Source organism: Ambystoma mexicanum, chromosome 9 (assembly GCF_040938575.1).
Source record: "Ambystoma mexicanum isolate Mex_15411 chromosome 9, UKY_AmexF1_1, whole genome shotgun sequence".
In the NCBI taxonomy this organism is placed as follows: Eukaryota; Metazoa; Chordata; class Amphibia; order Caudata; family Ambystomatidae; genus Ambystoma; species Ambystoma mexicanum.
The window spans coordinates 965,189,246-965,206,238 of NC_090931.1; the positions used below are offsets into that span (position 1 = coordinate 965,189,246).

The following is a 16,993-nucleotide window of genomic DNA, read 5'->3' on the forward strand; positions in this document are numbered from 1 at the left end:
TTATTTGGGAGCCAAATTTATTTTTAGGGAGTAAAATAGCAAGTCCCATTCTCAATGGGAGTATTTTATAAGAGAGTAACAATTTTTCTGAACTAAATTTATAGCAGACATGTTATTATTTCTTTGCACCTAGTTATTCATGCACATTAGAAGATGCCCTTTTGTCTCTTCTGACTACGCAGGAATAATAGTTTTCTTCTTGTGGCATTGTGTGTACTACTGGCCCAAACATATCCATGGAGCTGTGTGGGTGAAAGCGGGGCACAAGCTCCCATGTGTCAATTTCCTATTTTTTGTCAGGAGTATTTTTACTCCCTATTTTAATTTTGTTGGAATATTTTCCTATTTTTAGGGAGTAAGGTTCCTGATACTCCCCTTATCTGTACGGTTGGTTCTACCAATGCCATGGATGCTTAACTGTCCTTGTTATTATACAGATTCCTTCCCTGTTTCACCATAGTCCTCATTTCCACCCAACCCTGTGTCACAGATGGCCATAAGAATTCTAACAATCCAGAAAATTGTCCAAGGGTTTTTATTTTACAACACTCAAATGAAGGCCATAGGACAAATTAAAAGTTGCCCCTCTCTCGTCTCCTGTGAGATTCCAACCTTCCAATCCCAGACTCCCCTAACCAGTTGGTTGACAGCTACGGATCGGTAACCCCTACTGTCTAGAATACTAACTGAAATTATGGCTTAAAGGTCTCCGCCTTCTCTGTATCTCCCTTTGTTTTTTTTTACGTGAAATCTATCTAACTTCCCAGGAAAATCAGCATTTTGCAATGGGATGTGGTGCCTTTCTCAAGCACCCTGTTTCACTGAGTCTCCCTCTTGTTCCTGTCCCTGATCTCTCCTCCTCTTTCCATCCTACTACTATTTAACTCCCTCCTCCTTCCACTCCATACTCTGTCCCTCCCTCCTCCCTCCCTCCCTCCCTCTCTCTCACTCCTTTTGTCCCTCTGTTGTTCACACAACTCCCTCCAACCCTATTTATGTCTCTCTTTCGCTCTCCTTCCGATCATCTCTCTACTCGGCACCCTACTCTTCAATCCCCTATCCACCCAACTACTCTCCACTACCCCCTAATCAATGTTCCCTCCAAGCTGTGCTCATGTGCCCTTGCCCAACTTCCCTCTGGGTGCCACTCAGAAGAGTTTTAGCAGTGCACACAGACATTTCCCACCTTCTCAACTAATAAGGCACAAGCCCCACAGCAGTTACCTGGTATTTGTTTTTGCTCTTAATAAAGCTACATGATACAAACAAGTCTCTATTTTTTAGGCTAGCCTATTTACATTACCCTCCTATGCAAGCATAACCTTGAAAACCTTAGGACCCTAAAACCAGAATATAACCTCAAGAGGTTAAAAACGAATATGAAAATCTGGCTTCATGAGCAGAAGACCAAACTATGATATGCCTGCACACATTAACCAAATAACCGTCCATTCCTACCCAGGACTCTTATGCTTGACTCTACCACACTTATACGTTATGACTAACCTTCACCACAGGGCCACATTTAGCTATTACCTGACTGCCCTAAATCTGCCTACCGTGGCTCTGCGAAGGGTTACCAGACGTGTGCCTATGTTCACTTGTTTTTTGTTTGTTGTAATATGAATAACGTTCAAGCGCCAGCATTTATATTACTCATGGTGCCTTAGCAAAAGCGTCACCCACAACGTAACCCAACTATCAGTTCAAATATTGCATACTGACTAAGTAAGCAGGCTACTTGGATGTGGAACCTCAGCATATGTCTCCTATCCTTTTGTACATACGTCACACAGGCACTTTGAAATTGCACCCTTGCAAGTTAATGATTTATAAAATTCAAATAAATATTAATTTGCACTCTATGAATTTTGAGGAGGCAAGTACCATGCTCTGCCTCCTACTTTAGCATTACTAACATTACCCTATAAGTTGAGAGCAACATTGCAATAACATTTACTTGGCCTGAAAGGGACTATAGGCATGGAATATGTCTGGTACTACTCATATATAGTACTAGGGCAACAGATATTCAGACAGCTACAATGCTTCCCACCCAATCTGCATCTTTTCCAGGTTTTCAGAGTCCCATTGGACATAGACTGTATCAAATGCTACGACATCTATTTGCTATACATAAATGGCTCCACTTAGCACTTGTATAATCCTATCTAGCAATAATAGGGCGGGTGATGTTGCAAACAATCGTGTTTTCACTACAAAATAATTGTGTCTCCGCTCTCTCCACATTATCTTCTATCCACTCCCCTCTCCTCCACTCTCTAGTCTCTCTTCCCCTCTCGTCTCCACTTTCCTTCTCTCCTCTATCATCCCCTCCTCTCTTCCCACGTACATTCAGGCCCCTGTCACTCACATCCACCCTTCTGACCCCCACTTATTCTCCTACTCTTTCACTTAGCTTCATTCACCCTTATCACTCACCTTCCACAGTCTCACACACACATACCACATTCTCTCACAAACCAATACCTCACCTGTCTTACCTTTACCAATCTCCTCCACATTCCGCCTCATCGTCCTTCCTCTGCCTGGTCTCCTCATCGCTTTTTGACTTCACCCGCACATCCCACACTCACCCATTCTGCTTGTTCCCTTATGTACGGTCTCCTTTGTCATTTTACCTCCTACCCCTTCCATTGGCTATCATGCTCATCTGGTTCCCTGTACCAATCCCTACCTGACTTTTTCCCAGGGGGTTGGTTATTCTGGTGTGAAGTTACAAAATTAAAGGAAGATTTCTGGGAAGTAGGAATAGCATTCTTCTAAGGCACTGATTTACTTTGTAGCTCTTGCCATTACTTTTTACTTGTCCTTATTTAGTTCATTGGGTTGTCCCTTTGCTCTTACATACTCATTGCCGTCCCCTACTCTTCCATCTATGCAATACATGTATTGCTCCTTTTGTTGTCATCCTTATGTCTTCCATCCTTTTTTCTAATCTTGTTTACCTTGAATTTATTTTCCTAATCTTATTCCTCAATGCACTTCTTTTACGTATATTTATTTTTGTTCTTATCTTTTTAATTTGCTTTATTTGTTTTTGTCTTATTTCGCCCCTTCCTTGTTTCTATGTCTTCATTGTAATTATTCTGTGTTTCGACTGCATTATTTATCAAATTGTTCTTAGTCTGCCTACCTTTTTCTATCTCCGTCACTTCTTACTCCTTTTTTAATTCTCCTTTTCTTTTTCAAGTTTTTATTTCCTGTTTATCATTTGATTTGCATTCTCTTTTTCATTTGCTTTCTTCTCTTATGCTCCTCCTCCGCTCCATTTCTGTCTTTCATGTTTGTGGTGTTTGGTCCTTCTTTCTCTTTCCTTTGAATGCCATTTTCATCATTTTCTTGTCATATAATACTGTGAATTGTGACTGGATGATTAATTCTCAAAACTTTGCTTTATTAGGAAGTCACTCTTTGAACTGTTTCCATATAATCACAATATGATTGGGCTGGAATCATTGGCAGACCCCTCAGATTCATGGGAAATTATTGAGACCATTGGTAAAGGAACGTACGGCAAGGTCTACAAGGTCACTAGCAAGAAAGACGGAAGCCAAGCAGCAGTGAAGATATTAGATCCTGTTAGTGTAAGTAAAATAATGTGATTCACAGTCTTTGGTCATTCTTGAATATTGTTCCTCATAAAATATGCAGGTTTTTTATTTACCATGAGGACATTGATGATTGTATTGCAAAAATGTATGTTTGTTTGCTGTTACTTTTTTATGGGCCACTGCCCTTGGATTTTGGATAAGATATTTTTTTCAAATGGCAGCTTGCATCTTGAATCTTTAACAGTTTGTGGGTCCTTGCTTGGCCCAGGATTAGTTGAGATCCACTCTGTGATCAATTACCCCAGATTGTCCCTTAGATTCTCGGGCTCACACAGAAGATATCTTGCTTTCATGTTCATCACTTTCTCAACATGGGAATAGTCATGGGACAGGATAGACATGGCTCCCAGATGAAATGTAATGGATAAGTCTTAAGTCAGTACGTGGATACATTCCTGGCCTAGATGTAGACTAGCGTTGTCCAACTTCAGGCATTGAGGGCCAGAATCCAAACAGGTTTTAAGGATACCCATCATTAATATTCACAAATATTAATGAGGGGTATCTTGAAAATCAGACATGTTTCCGGCCCTCAAGGCCTGGTGTTGGACAACCCTGCATAGACCTCTTCCTTCAGATGTATATCATACTATTAGGTAGTGGTAGTATTTATCCAAAGGCCGCTCATCACATCCAGTCTCAGGTCATCATAACAAGCACTGAGAGTCTGTGTACTCTTGGTTCACAGCAAAGTCTAGACCGCAAGGTCAAGGTTGCTGAATGTGAAACCGTCTGTGACAGCTCAGGTAACGGCCATATTAAGAATGGTATTTGTTCAGTGTGGTAGCCCCTCATCAGATTAGAGTGAGCCATGGGAGAGAGAGGCCTTTGCATCATTCTCAGTCTGAACATCTACCTTGCTGAGCACTGCCATTGCCCTGCTTAATGGTTTGATCTTCAGGCGTAGCTGTCACTCCCATGTTATGGCTGTTGGGACATTAGTTGCTCACCTTGGTTAACTATTGATTTGTGGTTTGCTTCCCTGATAGAATACAGACTTTGGGAGATCTTTAGAATGTATCACTTAGATTGAAGTACGGGTTTCCCTGTGCCCCAGTCACCGGAGCAATTGGCTGAGGGGAAACAGGTTCCCTGATATACTGCAAGCCAAGGTTCCCTGACAGCAGCTCACTGTCAATTTCTTGACAGAATTGAGAGGTAAATATCCGACAATATTAATTAATGCATGAAAAATATTGAGTTCAATTGACTGGAAGCCAACCCTAAAATAGAATAAGACTCCCAGTGGAGTCTGCCACACAGTTCAAGAGGATAATAAATATTTGTAAGTTCCAGACCTGGTTAGATGATATGGTCTCCTGGAGTCCCTTAAACGTGGAAAAGTTAATTATTTAAGACGCTTATTGTTGGGCATGATGGCCATTCTAGAAAGCAAGATGGGAGACAGAAATACCACAAGAGAGAGGGGCCTAAGAGGGTATCTGTAGAAATGTTTGAATATAAAAAACTGTATGGTATGTGTTCGAATTTCGGCTGTGCGAAAATTTCGAACAGCTGAGAATTTAGAACAAATATGCCATACAGTGCCATTCTAGCAAACAAGAGGATGCAGTGGTTGCGAGGGTGTCCCCCACACCCTTGTTAGTTATAATAGCACCGAGGGTTGCAGGAGTGTCACCCGCTCCCTATTCAATAAAGTAATTAAAAAAGGACCCTCCGATGCCGGCTCCCGACCATGTAAGTGAAGGGACCTGGCATAGCAGGGAGACAGGGAGTCGGCAGCACACAGCGAAGTGTGTCACCAAAAGGGGATGTCCATAAAAAAACAAAGTAAAAAGTCTTCAGGAGAATAACATGAGATTTTAGTCTAAATGAACTTTTTTTTCTCCCGCTGATGTTTTGCATTCAATTTTTTGATTGACACCTGCCTGAGAGAACTGAGGAGCCAGGGTCCAATAGAACTGCAAAGCCCGAGGGCTGGGAAGGTCCTGAAAGAGCAGTAAAGGACCCAAAGTGGCTGGATAACTAGGAGAACCAGAGTTTGCAGAAATGCCTCAGGGGAGAAGGGCCAATGAAGACTGAAGGGCCTGGGGCAGAAAAAAAGGACTCCAGATAATAAGGTCCCATCAGACAGATGCAGGGCCTGAGAGACAAAAGGAGCCTGAGAAACACCACAAGAGAGCAGCAGACCTGAGTGTTGCCCATCAGAGGAGGGATGAGACTGTGGGGTGGCTGCTCAAAGTGTCTGGGTGCTTTATCCCCGATAGTGAGCCGGGCACTATGTTCCTGTTAGTGAGCTGGGCCCTATATTCCTGAGGGTGTGCTTGCGTCTGTATCCCTAGAAGTTTTACAAATAGCAAATGTGGGGCTATAAACCTGAGACTGAGTTGGAATCAAGAACAATGGAACCTTATTGGCTCAGGAATCCCGATGGACTATAGTTTGTCCTTTTCCAGAGAGAGCACTCATTTTAGTTAACGAGAAGCCACTAGGACATAGTGGATATTTAACACATATCCCATCCTGACATGAATAATACTTGTTTGAAGCAGTCTTCAGTGAAATATGTTCAGTTGAATGCCACACATGGTTTTAAAAGTATCATCCACAGAACCGCACTGATTTGTTCCAACCAAGCCAATCCTATTCCCAAAGGAGTAACCAAGGAAGATTATCAGGTTCTCAGATAGATTGCTTTGCCTACTCAGGGCACCACCAGCAGCTTGTATGATTTTTATAGTGCAGAGAACCACACCATACCACTGAAATAAAGGGCCCTAATCTTGACCGACATCAGAATGATTTTTACTCTGGGAACCTGTGTGAGAATGGTCCCATAGTTCCAAAATAAGGACAACCCCATAGATACTCGATAGATGTAGGAGCAGGAGTTTTAAATGAGGGTCATAAAGATTTTGAAGATCTTACTCCTGAACCTCAGCAATAATCCTTATGAGACAAAAGATAGGACAACCCCCTACAGAACATATTTATGAGACGATTGACCTGTGTCATTGTCACCTATCGAGGAATGACAGAAGGGGAATTGGCCTCTCTGGAAGCTTGTTTGACTGGAGTACTAATTGCTCCAATAATAGAACAAGTTCGGGGGCCCTTTTCCCCATTAGCTTTTGGCTAGATGATTGGCATGTGCCTAATGGTTCTACCTCCTCACCCATTTTATGACCCCTGTTTTCACTTGGGCGCAGGTGTGGTGTCATTTTGTAGTCTGCTTATGTAATCAAATTAAGTCCGGGCCCCATGATAAGTTGAAAGAAATGTGAACCACTAGATATTTCTATGTCAAGACCGGAGGTGAGCATTATGCTTCACTTCTTTATTAGTTGCACTCCAGTAGCCCTTCAAAACTTTAAACTTATTTTCTTCTTCTTTATCTTGTTAAACACTAGTAACAAACTGTAGAAAAAAACAAGAAAATGAAAAAGGGCACTACTATCCCCCCATAGTTCCTTTATTTCTGGTAGTCCAGAGTGCTCTGCTTCTGTCCATGTCCTGCCCTGCCTGGGTGCCTTCCTCTTCTTTTGGCTGGTCTCTAGCAGATAAGTACCTCAGAATTGTTCTCCAAGTATAATTTGTTATATGGAAGTTATAGCATTTTTTATAAGCATTGTAATCATTGTATGATTAAATGAGTTGTGGTATCAGTAGGCATGTAATGCTCCTTGAGGATTATGTTACCAGAGGCATAATAGATGCAGAAGATTAGTCTAATCACGCTTAGGTAGCTGATTAAGCAGCCGGTGCGATTCCTATTGACCGTGCACCAAGATTCGGTCGCGCTCCCTACGTGACGGGGTGTGGACGTATCGCGCCTCTCCTTTTGTAGCCAGCATCGCACTGCTGCATTCCCGCATGCGTGCACAGTACCTTCAGAAGCAGGGATGCGAGCCAGGCCCATGGGCAGACTCGCTCACCTCGGAGCACCGGCTTGCGCTCCCACAACGGTATTCGCCTACATTTCCCAGGGCGCCTTGCACTATGCAAACCAAGGCCCCTCTTAACCTATGATGCAAGGATAAAATTGCTCTGGTTGATTGGTTAAACTTGATTTTTTGCAGTGCTCTGAGAGGGCCCCATGATAAGTTGAAAGAAATGCGTACCGCTAGATAATTGAAAATCCTAATTACTTGAAAACTAATTCCATTTACCATAAACTTTAGCTTTAATGGCTTACGAGCTCCCACAGTTATCACTTTAAATTTTATTTGTGCTGATTGTAGGCCCATGTATATTGCAAAAAAGGTTACATTCCTTCAAAAGACTGACTAAAGAACACTTGGTTTGGCCATCAATACGGCAGTCATCAACATAGTAATAATGGGGTCGGTCTATCAGCAATTTTAAGTAAATCAAACGTTTCCTTTATTAAATAGCTCTCCAGTCCTTTAACATACAAATTAAAGGAAAGAGGGGTTAAGAAAAATCCTTGTCTGACTGAACCCACTGCTTGCTGGTATACTAACCATAGCATTAGCTTTTCTGCATGCTGCTGTCCTCCTAAAGTAGAAGAGTGTGCGGGACACCTACGTTACCAAGTGAATTTTGTTGCTTGGTGTTAAATTGAATGCTGCACTAAGCTCTAGGAAACCAACTTCACGTGCTTTCTCAGCTAGCAGGTATAAGGTTACACACTGAGCAATAGGGATCTTTCCTTTCTGAAAGCCTGCCCGACGGGGAAATCAAATTATGCGATGAACGAAATTCGTAAAGTCATCTGTGAATATTCTCCAATTAATTTTAGTTTGCCATGCTGTATCACTGATTTGCCCTTTTCTAAACTCTGTACAGTTTCGTGACCTTCCCATGAGGCTGGAATCCTACCTATCGCTTGCAGGGAGCTGAGCGCCATATCAAAACTTCCATTTGTGCTTAGTCTGGTGGAATATGATCGGGGCGAGGGACCTTCCAATTTTTCATTTTGTTTATGGCCCTCTTTCCCTCCATTCAACTATCAGAGGCCCTGCCCTGCATAAGGCTGTTGAGTTGGGTCTTCCCTGTGCACATAATATCCTTGTCTCAAAATACAGGCTCAAATAATTGTTATACGTTTGGGTGGCGCTCACACCACTATCTAGACATTGATTTGTTTCATCCCTTTCTGCAACAATTGAACATTTATTTAGATTGGGTTCAATTGCCACCATGTGAGCTTCTCATGTTTTCTTTAAATGCAAAGTTTTGCGCTCACACATCAATCTTATATATTTTCATCTAGCCATCTTGCATCAGTACTATTTTTCAAGCCCTTTACTGATGTTTCTTTAGCATCCTTGAAGGTTTTATAAAACAATATGTAGTGCTTGCCATTCAAAAAGGCATTGCTGCTAGTGGGAAGTTTGAAGTACTTCCGTCAGCTGCCAAAATACTGTCTGAATATACCTATGGCGACATTATACATTCCAGTCCAGCCAGTATGAAGGATATAATCCTTTCAGGACTACACTACAGGTGCCCCTGGATCAGTCACCCCAGTTTACCAAAGCCAAAAGCGGGTCATCATCGCTATCCACCCTACATATAGTTATAAAGTCTTTGGCATAACCTACGGACTCCTATTTAATGTTCAACTCTTCTATAGTAGAAGAAAAGAGACACACTGCCGGGTAATCTTATTTCATTCTGCCATTTTAGGCACTCATCCAGTGTTATATAAAACTTCCCATAAATCCCGTGCCAAACATGCTGTTTTTTTATGTTTTCATTTCCGTTACCCCCAGCGTTGTTTTATCAATTAACATTTCTTTATTCTCCATTGGGGGAGACCCCAATTTAGCACTGAATACCCCATTAACTAGAATTGAGGGCATGCACCCTATAGCATAGTCCAAAGTTTCATTAACCTCCTCCAGCATGAGTGGCAGATCGTCAAAGTTATTCCTCTCGCCACCACAATTCCCAGCTTTTGGAGCATTATAAAGACAAATTAATAAAAGGACAAGCATTTGCGGATCCCTAACATGCACACACACAAAATGTTGCAGGAATCCACTTGCATGCTTTTACAGGAATAAGGTAATGATGTGGAAACCCTTATTGATGACTCCTGACACATGACAACCTACATGTTTAAGAGCAAATTAATGAAACACCAAAGTCATCCACAATGAGATGGTTCACATGGCAAGTTTCTTGTAGTGTTATAATGTCCACCTGACTGATCATACCCATCAATCATCCCTTATTTAATTCCAATACCACAGATTGTTACATGATAATGTTGAAACATTAGTTGAAGTTTTAATTCTTTTAAATTCAGAAGAAGTGTTCATATTCCCTCATAAATCTCTGTATGTTGCTTTGAAAGAGCCGAGCGAAGCAAGGGCCTCTGCGAGGGCTGTGGGCCGTTACTGGCCATGTCTCCCCCCTCAAACCCCCCATTGGGGCGTGAAAACCATTCGCACCCTGGCATTCATCTGCAGTGAAAATGGTTTTACTTTTTTCCCTTCGGGAGATTTGTGCTGCTTGCATAGCTAATCTCCTGAAGGGGAGAAACATTTTTTTAAAAGATGGCCGCCGCCATAGGGAAAAGGGACTATGTCCCTTTTCCATTTCTATGGTAGAGGCTGGAGCAGGAGGTGTGATGAACTGGAGCTCAAAGCTCCGGCCCCACAGGTAAGTGTGGAGGGAGGGGGTTGGGAAGAGGTTTTCGTTTGGTTTGGGAGGGATTAAGGGGTGGGAGGCAACACAGAGAGCCTCCCTGTTGCCCTCCCGATATTACAAGAAAAAATTGGCTGAGCGCCCTTCCCTGGGGGCGAGTAACTCCTTCCACCATTTGTCGTAGCTACTGATCATTACAATTCTGGCAGTACTTCGGTGCATATCTTGGGTAAAAAATATTCAAGAGGGCGTACAGTTATGTTATCACCATGGATATAATATTTTCTTGGCAAGTAAAGCATAACTTATTGCTAAAGCTACACAATCTCCTTCATATTCATATTGTCATGCTCCTGCCCTTCTTGCCAGCAATAGATCTTGTAGATTCAAGGACCCTCTTACTCTTCAATTATTGAGCCAATGGAACAATTAGGAATCAATGAATATGTATCCTCACTTGCATTAGCAGTATTCTATTCTCAGTCTGTATGTAATGTAAAGTGATCTAGGATAGAGCACCTCTGACATTGGTGGCTTTGGTGTGCTTGGCCCTGCAAGAATACCTGGGGTTAAGGGTTGTTGGAGGACTAGAGAGGAAGGAAGGTGCAAAATCTGAAGTGTTGATGAGTGCAGGCTGGAAGTATCAGAGTCTTGAGTTCTGGTATGATCTGTGATGAATCCAGTGGAGTAATCACAGATTCCCTGGCGGTAGCCTCCTCCAATATGGCAAGGGGACAACAGCCACTACCTGATCCTGACCATGGGGGCGGCTATATAAGGGAGGATAACATGGGAGGAGAGATGTCATGGCTTCATTGGATGAGGCGCGGTATCCCCCACTTTCCCATGAAGAAAAACCCCTGTTGCCCAATAACCCGATGGCCTATTGCCGTGTTAGTGCTCCTACAGGTAGAACTGAATTTCCATGTAGAAACCTTTGAAAAGACCCTCCAAACATTATGGAACAAATCCTATCAAAGGATTTAAATTTTCATAACCTGCCAAATGCTCAGTTAATATTAGTGGATGTATTGAGTGTGTTAGTTGTTGGAGGAAGATACCTGTGTGTGGGACCTTTAAAAATGTGAACCCATGCTAAGATGCAGCTCGGGTGAAGACGTGAAGGGTGACGTCTTCAGTGAAGCCGGACGAAAGCTGGAGACGTGAGCTGGTGGGCAGGAGCCAGAAGCCGGACCCAGTATGCAGAGGATGGAAGCATGAACTGGCGTGGCAGAGTGAGGGAGCTCACCGGCAGAAAAGGAGAGAAATGTGGTGCAAGCGAGGTGGGCCATGGAGATGCCAGGAACCGCAAGAGGGTGCCTAGGTGTCCGGCAGCCAAGAGAAACAGCGTTGTCCTTACCAGAGAAGTCAGCATGTCGAGGCAGAGCCATGAGGAAGCCTGGAGAGACATCAGAGCAGCCCAGAATGGGAAGCAGGCAGTGAAGGTACACGGTGGAAGCGCAAACAACGCTGAAAATGCTACAGGAATCAGGTGAGTCTGCCAAAGCAGAGTGGGGACCACAGGGTGTTGCAGCAACTATGCCAATTGGAAGTAGAACATTGTAAAGTTACAGAAAGTGAATTGAAAAGAAGATTGTTTAGGAAACAAGAAGGCAAAAGATTCTGAACATTGTACAATTACAGAAAGTAAAGTGAATGTTTGTCAAGTAGATATTCCAAGCCAACCAGAAAGGTACATGCTACTTGAAGACAGAGACAATTTTGAAAGTTGTGAAATACAAGAGAAGTCCTGGTAGAAGAGTTCACCAGGCAATTTACAGTGCATCAAGAATTCTGGCAGGGGAGTACACCAGGAAAAGTACAGTCGTACAAGGAGTGTCAAGCAGACAGTGTTTGTTAAACAAGGAAGGAACTTGTGTTACAAACAGGAACTTTTTGTTACAGAATAACCTATAAAACTGAACAGTGTTTGTCTAACGGGATTGTTGTAGGACAAGAAATAAACAAAGAAACTGTTGGACCCAGAGATATGTTGTGATACCAGTGAAGAATCCAGGGGTAAGGAATCTCCATCTAGAGTTCAGGTCTTTTCCATTTCTGGAGTTAAGGTCTTTTACATTTCTGGAGAACATTTATGTTGGCTTTATTCTGTTTTTGTTTAAGAACACTTTTTGCAGATATCAGTTTGAGCATTTCCCTTATCACTTTATTATTTTGGCTCAGAATTGATAGTTTGGACACAAGGACAGCTTTTAATTTATGACACCCTGACAAAGACAGATACTTAGCATTGTTTTTAGGTAGGGAAAATCCTCTGTAGAATATCGTTAGAGAGGCATTTTCCCAACCCATTAAAGGTGAATTAAAATTTATAACCAAAACATGACAACGTGTGTCCAGCTTTCATTACTAACCCCTCACAGATCCTATGTGATTTGGTGATGACACTTTCATAAGTTCTTTATCTGGAGTTGAGAGCCCAACATCGGACAAGTCAGTATTGCGAGACAGGGCTTAGACACTCTGTTTTTGGGAGTGGATGACCAAGCTTTGCTATTGAATAATGCCGTATTGGAAGGTGTGACTGTGCCTAGTGGTCTTTGTGTGTAGTGCAAGGTGGTAGGAGATTTAGAGTGTGTCGGATTGTTTTTACTCCTAGTTTAATCTCCTCGACAAAGTGGGGAGAGTAAAAGCAGTGGGGTAACATCTTGGAGTAAAATCCCAGTAGGGTACATCGTAAATGGAGACCTGGCAGAACCAGAAGTAAAATCTCGGTTGTGCACAACCTAAGCGTAAAATCACAGTGGGCAGCATATTAACATTGGAGCACAATTTAGGAATATATCATTGTGTAGTGTTTCTTTATCTACCATGGTATTCACTGCCATTTCCAAGTTTGTGTTTTCATCAAATTCAACAAAAATGATAAATAGTTTCACCTCTAGCCCATTAAACAATCCTTTGCTTGCACCTTTCACCTCTGTTCCAGACCTCCTGAACCATACCCTAATATGCATATCAATGTTCTGGCCCCAGCTGTCCGCTGATCTGTCTTTGATGTAGTAATGATTATCTAGAATGTATTGAGTTTTAAACTTTGTTTTATTCTTTTATTTGTATTATTTTAATATTGTTGTGTGTCTTTTATGTTCTACTGTTAACAAGTGTAACCATATGTTGTCGGTGTATCAAGACTTGAAGGTAGAACATATGTCACTAGAATAATTGTACGGTATTGCACTGCACTTTAACAACTGATAACTATGTGATGCTTGAAATGGTTTATAAAGTTGCACGCTTTGTAAAAATATTGTGTTTTAATTAATTTTAAGGGTTTAATGTAATTGTATGAAATTGAATGCTTTTATGGCCTTGCGCCAAAATAAAGCTAATTTGAATTTGAATATTCAAATCTAAGTGAGGTATTATTTTACAAATGTTTTTTACATGTGTGATGACGTCTCCTACCATGTTTTGGAGGCCACCAGGGCTGTGACTGAGGGGTCGAGTACAACCCGAGCTAATAGATGTTGGTGCAAGTGGCAATAGGGGAGGATCCCCTAGTGTCCGGCACATGGCAGGGGACAGTCACCTTGACTATCTGTGGGCCAGAGCCAGAGGTTTTGACCCTACCCATTACATCAGTGTACCAGAGCAGATTAATGTAAACATCCTACACCTGCCCAAATCTCTGGCGAAACTCTGCAGGGTAATAATGTACCACCTCCACAATTGAGAAGCTGCATCCCTTTCCAAACAGACCTCCGGCAATAGTGAAGAAAAAAGTGCTTGGAAACATTGCTGAAATTTGTTTGGAACATCAGAGAAGTTATTTCACCACTGAAAAGCGACATTGGATGAATCTGGCATTCCCCCAAGTATAATGTTTCAATACTGCAGCTTTCCGACCATGAGTTTTATCAGAGTGAAAACCAGGTTACAGAATCATTGTCTGTCAGCAGGGAAGCTATCTGCTGAGAAGACGATGTTAAAAGTTCCGCAATCTGCTTTCAACATCACCATCTTGTGGCCAATGCTGGATTTGACTTTTATAGACTTCACTGATTCACGGTGTGTCACACTTTCTCAACTCTCATCCTGGACTTCCTTTGCATCTTGTACTCATTGTGGCCCTGAATCATGCTGTTCCTATCTTCATCTTGTATCCTGGCTTGCAACATTGTGTTACTACTGACTTCTGCAATTGTATTTGCTCTCCCCTCTTGCTTCTCCATTCTTTTTGACTGCTTACTCTCTGTGCTCTCCTCCTCCCTTTCTCCCTTTTCCTATCTCCTCCCCTTTTCCTATTTTTCCTCGCCTGCCCCCTCCAGCACTATCTGAAATGTCATCAGGCCTAGTACAATAGTCTCTTGTTTTGTTCCTTCCCTCCCTTTCTGCACCCCCCTCCCTCACTTTTTATTTTTCTCCAGCTCTACCAGAAATGTTGTTGTGTCTAGTACGGTAGTCGCCTGTCTTTCCATTTCCTTCCCACTCTCCCCCTCTCTTCCTTATCTATATTTTAGCACTATCTGAAATGTTGTCAGGCCGAGTACGAAAGTTAATTTCACATCCTTACTTTTCATATCCTGTAAGAATGGCATTGCATTTTCCCCTGTTCCCCCCCTTGCCTTGAAGCGCTTTGAAACACATAGTTTATTTATATAGGGCCTATACACAAACATATCATATCATAACCAGCCCCACTATCTGAGAAGGGGCTGCAGTAGGAGGAGGAGGAAGCTGGAGATTGAAAGGCTGTGGAAGACCATGAGGCTGCAGAAATGGAGAAGACTGCAGAGGTGCCAGCAGAGGAGAGCAGAATGATGGGTTGGTGGTAGCAAAGGAGGAGATAAAACCTAGAGTGGAGTAGGAGGAGGGGATAGTGCAGAGGAAAGGAAGAAGGAGGTAAAGTGTGGAGTGGAGTGGAAGGAGGTGGTAACAACTGGGGAAAGGAAGAAGGAGGCAATAATAACAGAAATAGAGAGAAAGGATCTGGTTGAGTAAGAGCAAAGAGGAGGGAAGAGATAACTCCAGAGTCTGGAAGTGAGAGAAAATCTATTGTAACATTAGGGGAGATTGGTATAGAGGAGGTTTCAAATTAGGTCTATGAGCTGGAGTGACCAAGATGAATGTCAGGGCCTACCTAGCTAGGATTGGCAGATTATGGTGTGTTAGGGAGAATTCTCCAGGATGGCTAATTTCCCTTACCTACTGAGTCCCTCAGCAGCTTTGCAGGATTTCTAGGGTTTATTTTTTTCACCTGGTAAGAGTGTGAGCCTTGTTTTCCCACTCTTACTTGTGTTTTGCTGTGTGTATTTTCACTTTTTGTGTGATCTTGGGCACTGGAGCCTCACCTACTCCATGAGCACAACGTTTTGTGTGTTGTACACATCACCTTCAGTGCAGTGACACAGGGTTGTCTTTGAGACTTCCCACTGACTCCATTTTTTGTCCCCCAGAAACAGGTAAAGTTGCCATTAACTTTATATAGTCACTTTAAACCACAGACCCAGTACACCCCATCTTACATGGAGTATTGGAAAGGGTTAACGCTTATCCTTTTTTGTCTGTGCTTCTTGGAGCCTTGTTTCGCTCCCTTAACGTTAAGACTTGGCTGGTGGCAGTGGTAACTACCCTAACTTTTCTACCGCGATTATATTATATAAACGTGGTATTGTTTTAGGTTATTATATTAGCCTTGAACATAAACCCACTTGACCAAATACATTTTATTTTGGTTCTGGCTGGGTTTATTCCCCATTTCTTTTTGTTAAAGTCTTTCTCGTGTTTTTCTCTGTGCGCCAAGCCAGGGATGATTCCTTTGTTCGCTGTCTTTTCACAGGCTTCTGCACAGAAGCCCTCCTTAAGGCGCCTGATAGTCTAGGTAGGCAGGATGTGAGGGAGGGATCTTCAGACCCCTGCCATGGGTTCCCTTGGTAACCCAAGTCGCACTCTTGTCTGATTGGCTAAGGGTACAGGCCTGGCCAGACCAGCCACCCTGCTGTGTGATTGACAGCCGGGCTGTATGAATGGGGGAAAACTACATAAAAAGCAGGTCTCTGGGACTGGAAAGGCAGAGTCGCCACTGGAACGAAAGAACCAACGAGGAACTGGAAGAAGAGGACCCCTACCACGACTGAACTTCCCGGTGCTGCCCTGCTGCAGGTCCGAATCTCTGAATCCGACGACAGAGAAGATCTCCAGGAAACTTCTTCCCTTGAGCTGGTGGGACCAACCAGTTCGCCCAAACTACAAGCCAGGACCCCTCCTCTGGTCGAATTCACTGTACAGAGCTACAGTGGGCCGGATAGCTAGGAAGGTCGACCCTGCTTGGGTTTTAAGGAACGCACCTTTTATTTGTTGTTTTCCTCTGCTGCTGGTTTCATCCCTGGGTGGCGCAGGACCCTCCAGTATTCCTACTCCGTGTCAGTCCGACAGTCGCTTCAGGAACCGTGAGCCTGCAAGAACCACCAGGAACGTCCGCCTCGGCTACAGCTCCCTCTCCGTTTTAAGGTACTGCGCAAATCCGGTTGTCTGTTTTGTTCAGCCACGGTAAAGTGTTTGAAATCTTTCTCCAATCCGAGGGCTTGTCCTTCTCTTCTCTTTGAACTAACTTTTCTACCAACTAACCTCGTCCGGAATCTGTGCCACAAACTTTACCGTAAACTACCCTGAACTGTGTGATCTTGAGCAAAAGACTTTTGACCCATTGACTTTGGCCCTAAGCCTTTTCTAGAAGATCTCCTCACTGTATTCTCTCTTGTTCAATTGCCCTGAGTACGTACCTGTTGGTTTTGCCTAATTTCTAATAACTTTGT

At 42.9% G+C, this 16,993-nt stretch overlaps 1 protein-coding gene across 1 annotated transcript in view; it reads left to right on the forward strand.

Moving 5' to 3' along the window:
• MYO3B (myosin IIIB) overlaps positions 1–16,993 on the forward strand; it is a 3,387,754-nt gene that overhangs the window by 137,795 nt on the left and 3,232,966 nt on the right. Inside the window, exon 2 of the mRNA XM_069616181.1 lies at positions 3,425–3,608. Within this exon, the coding sequence (XP_069472282.1) occupies positions 3,425–3,608 (184 nt within the window). The remainder of the gene's footprint in view (positions 1–3,424; positions 3,609–16,993) is intronic.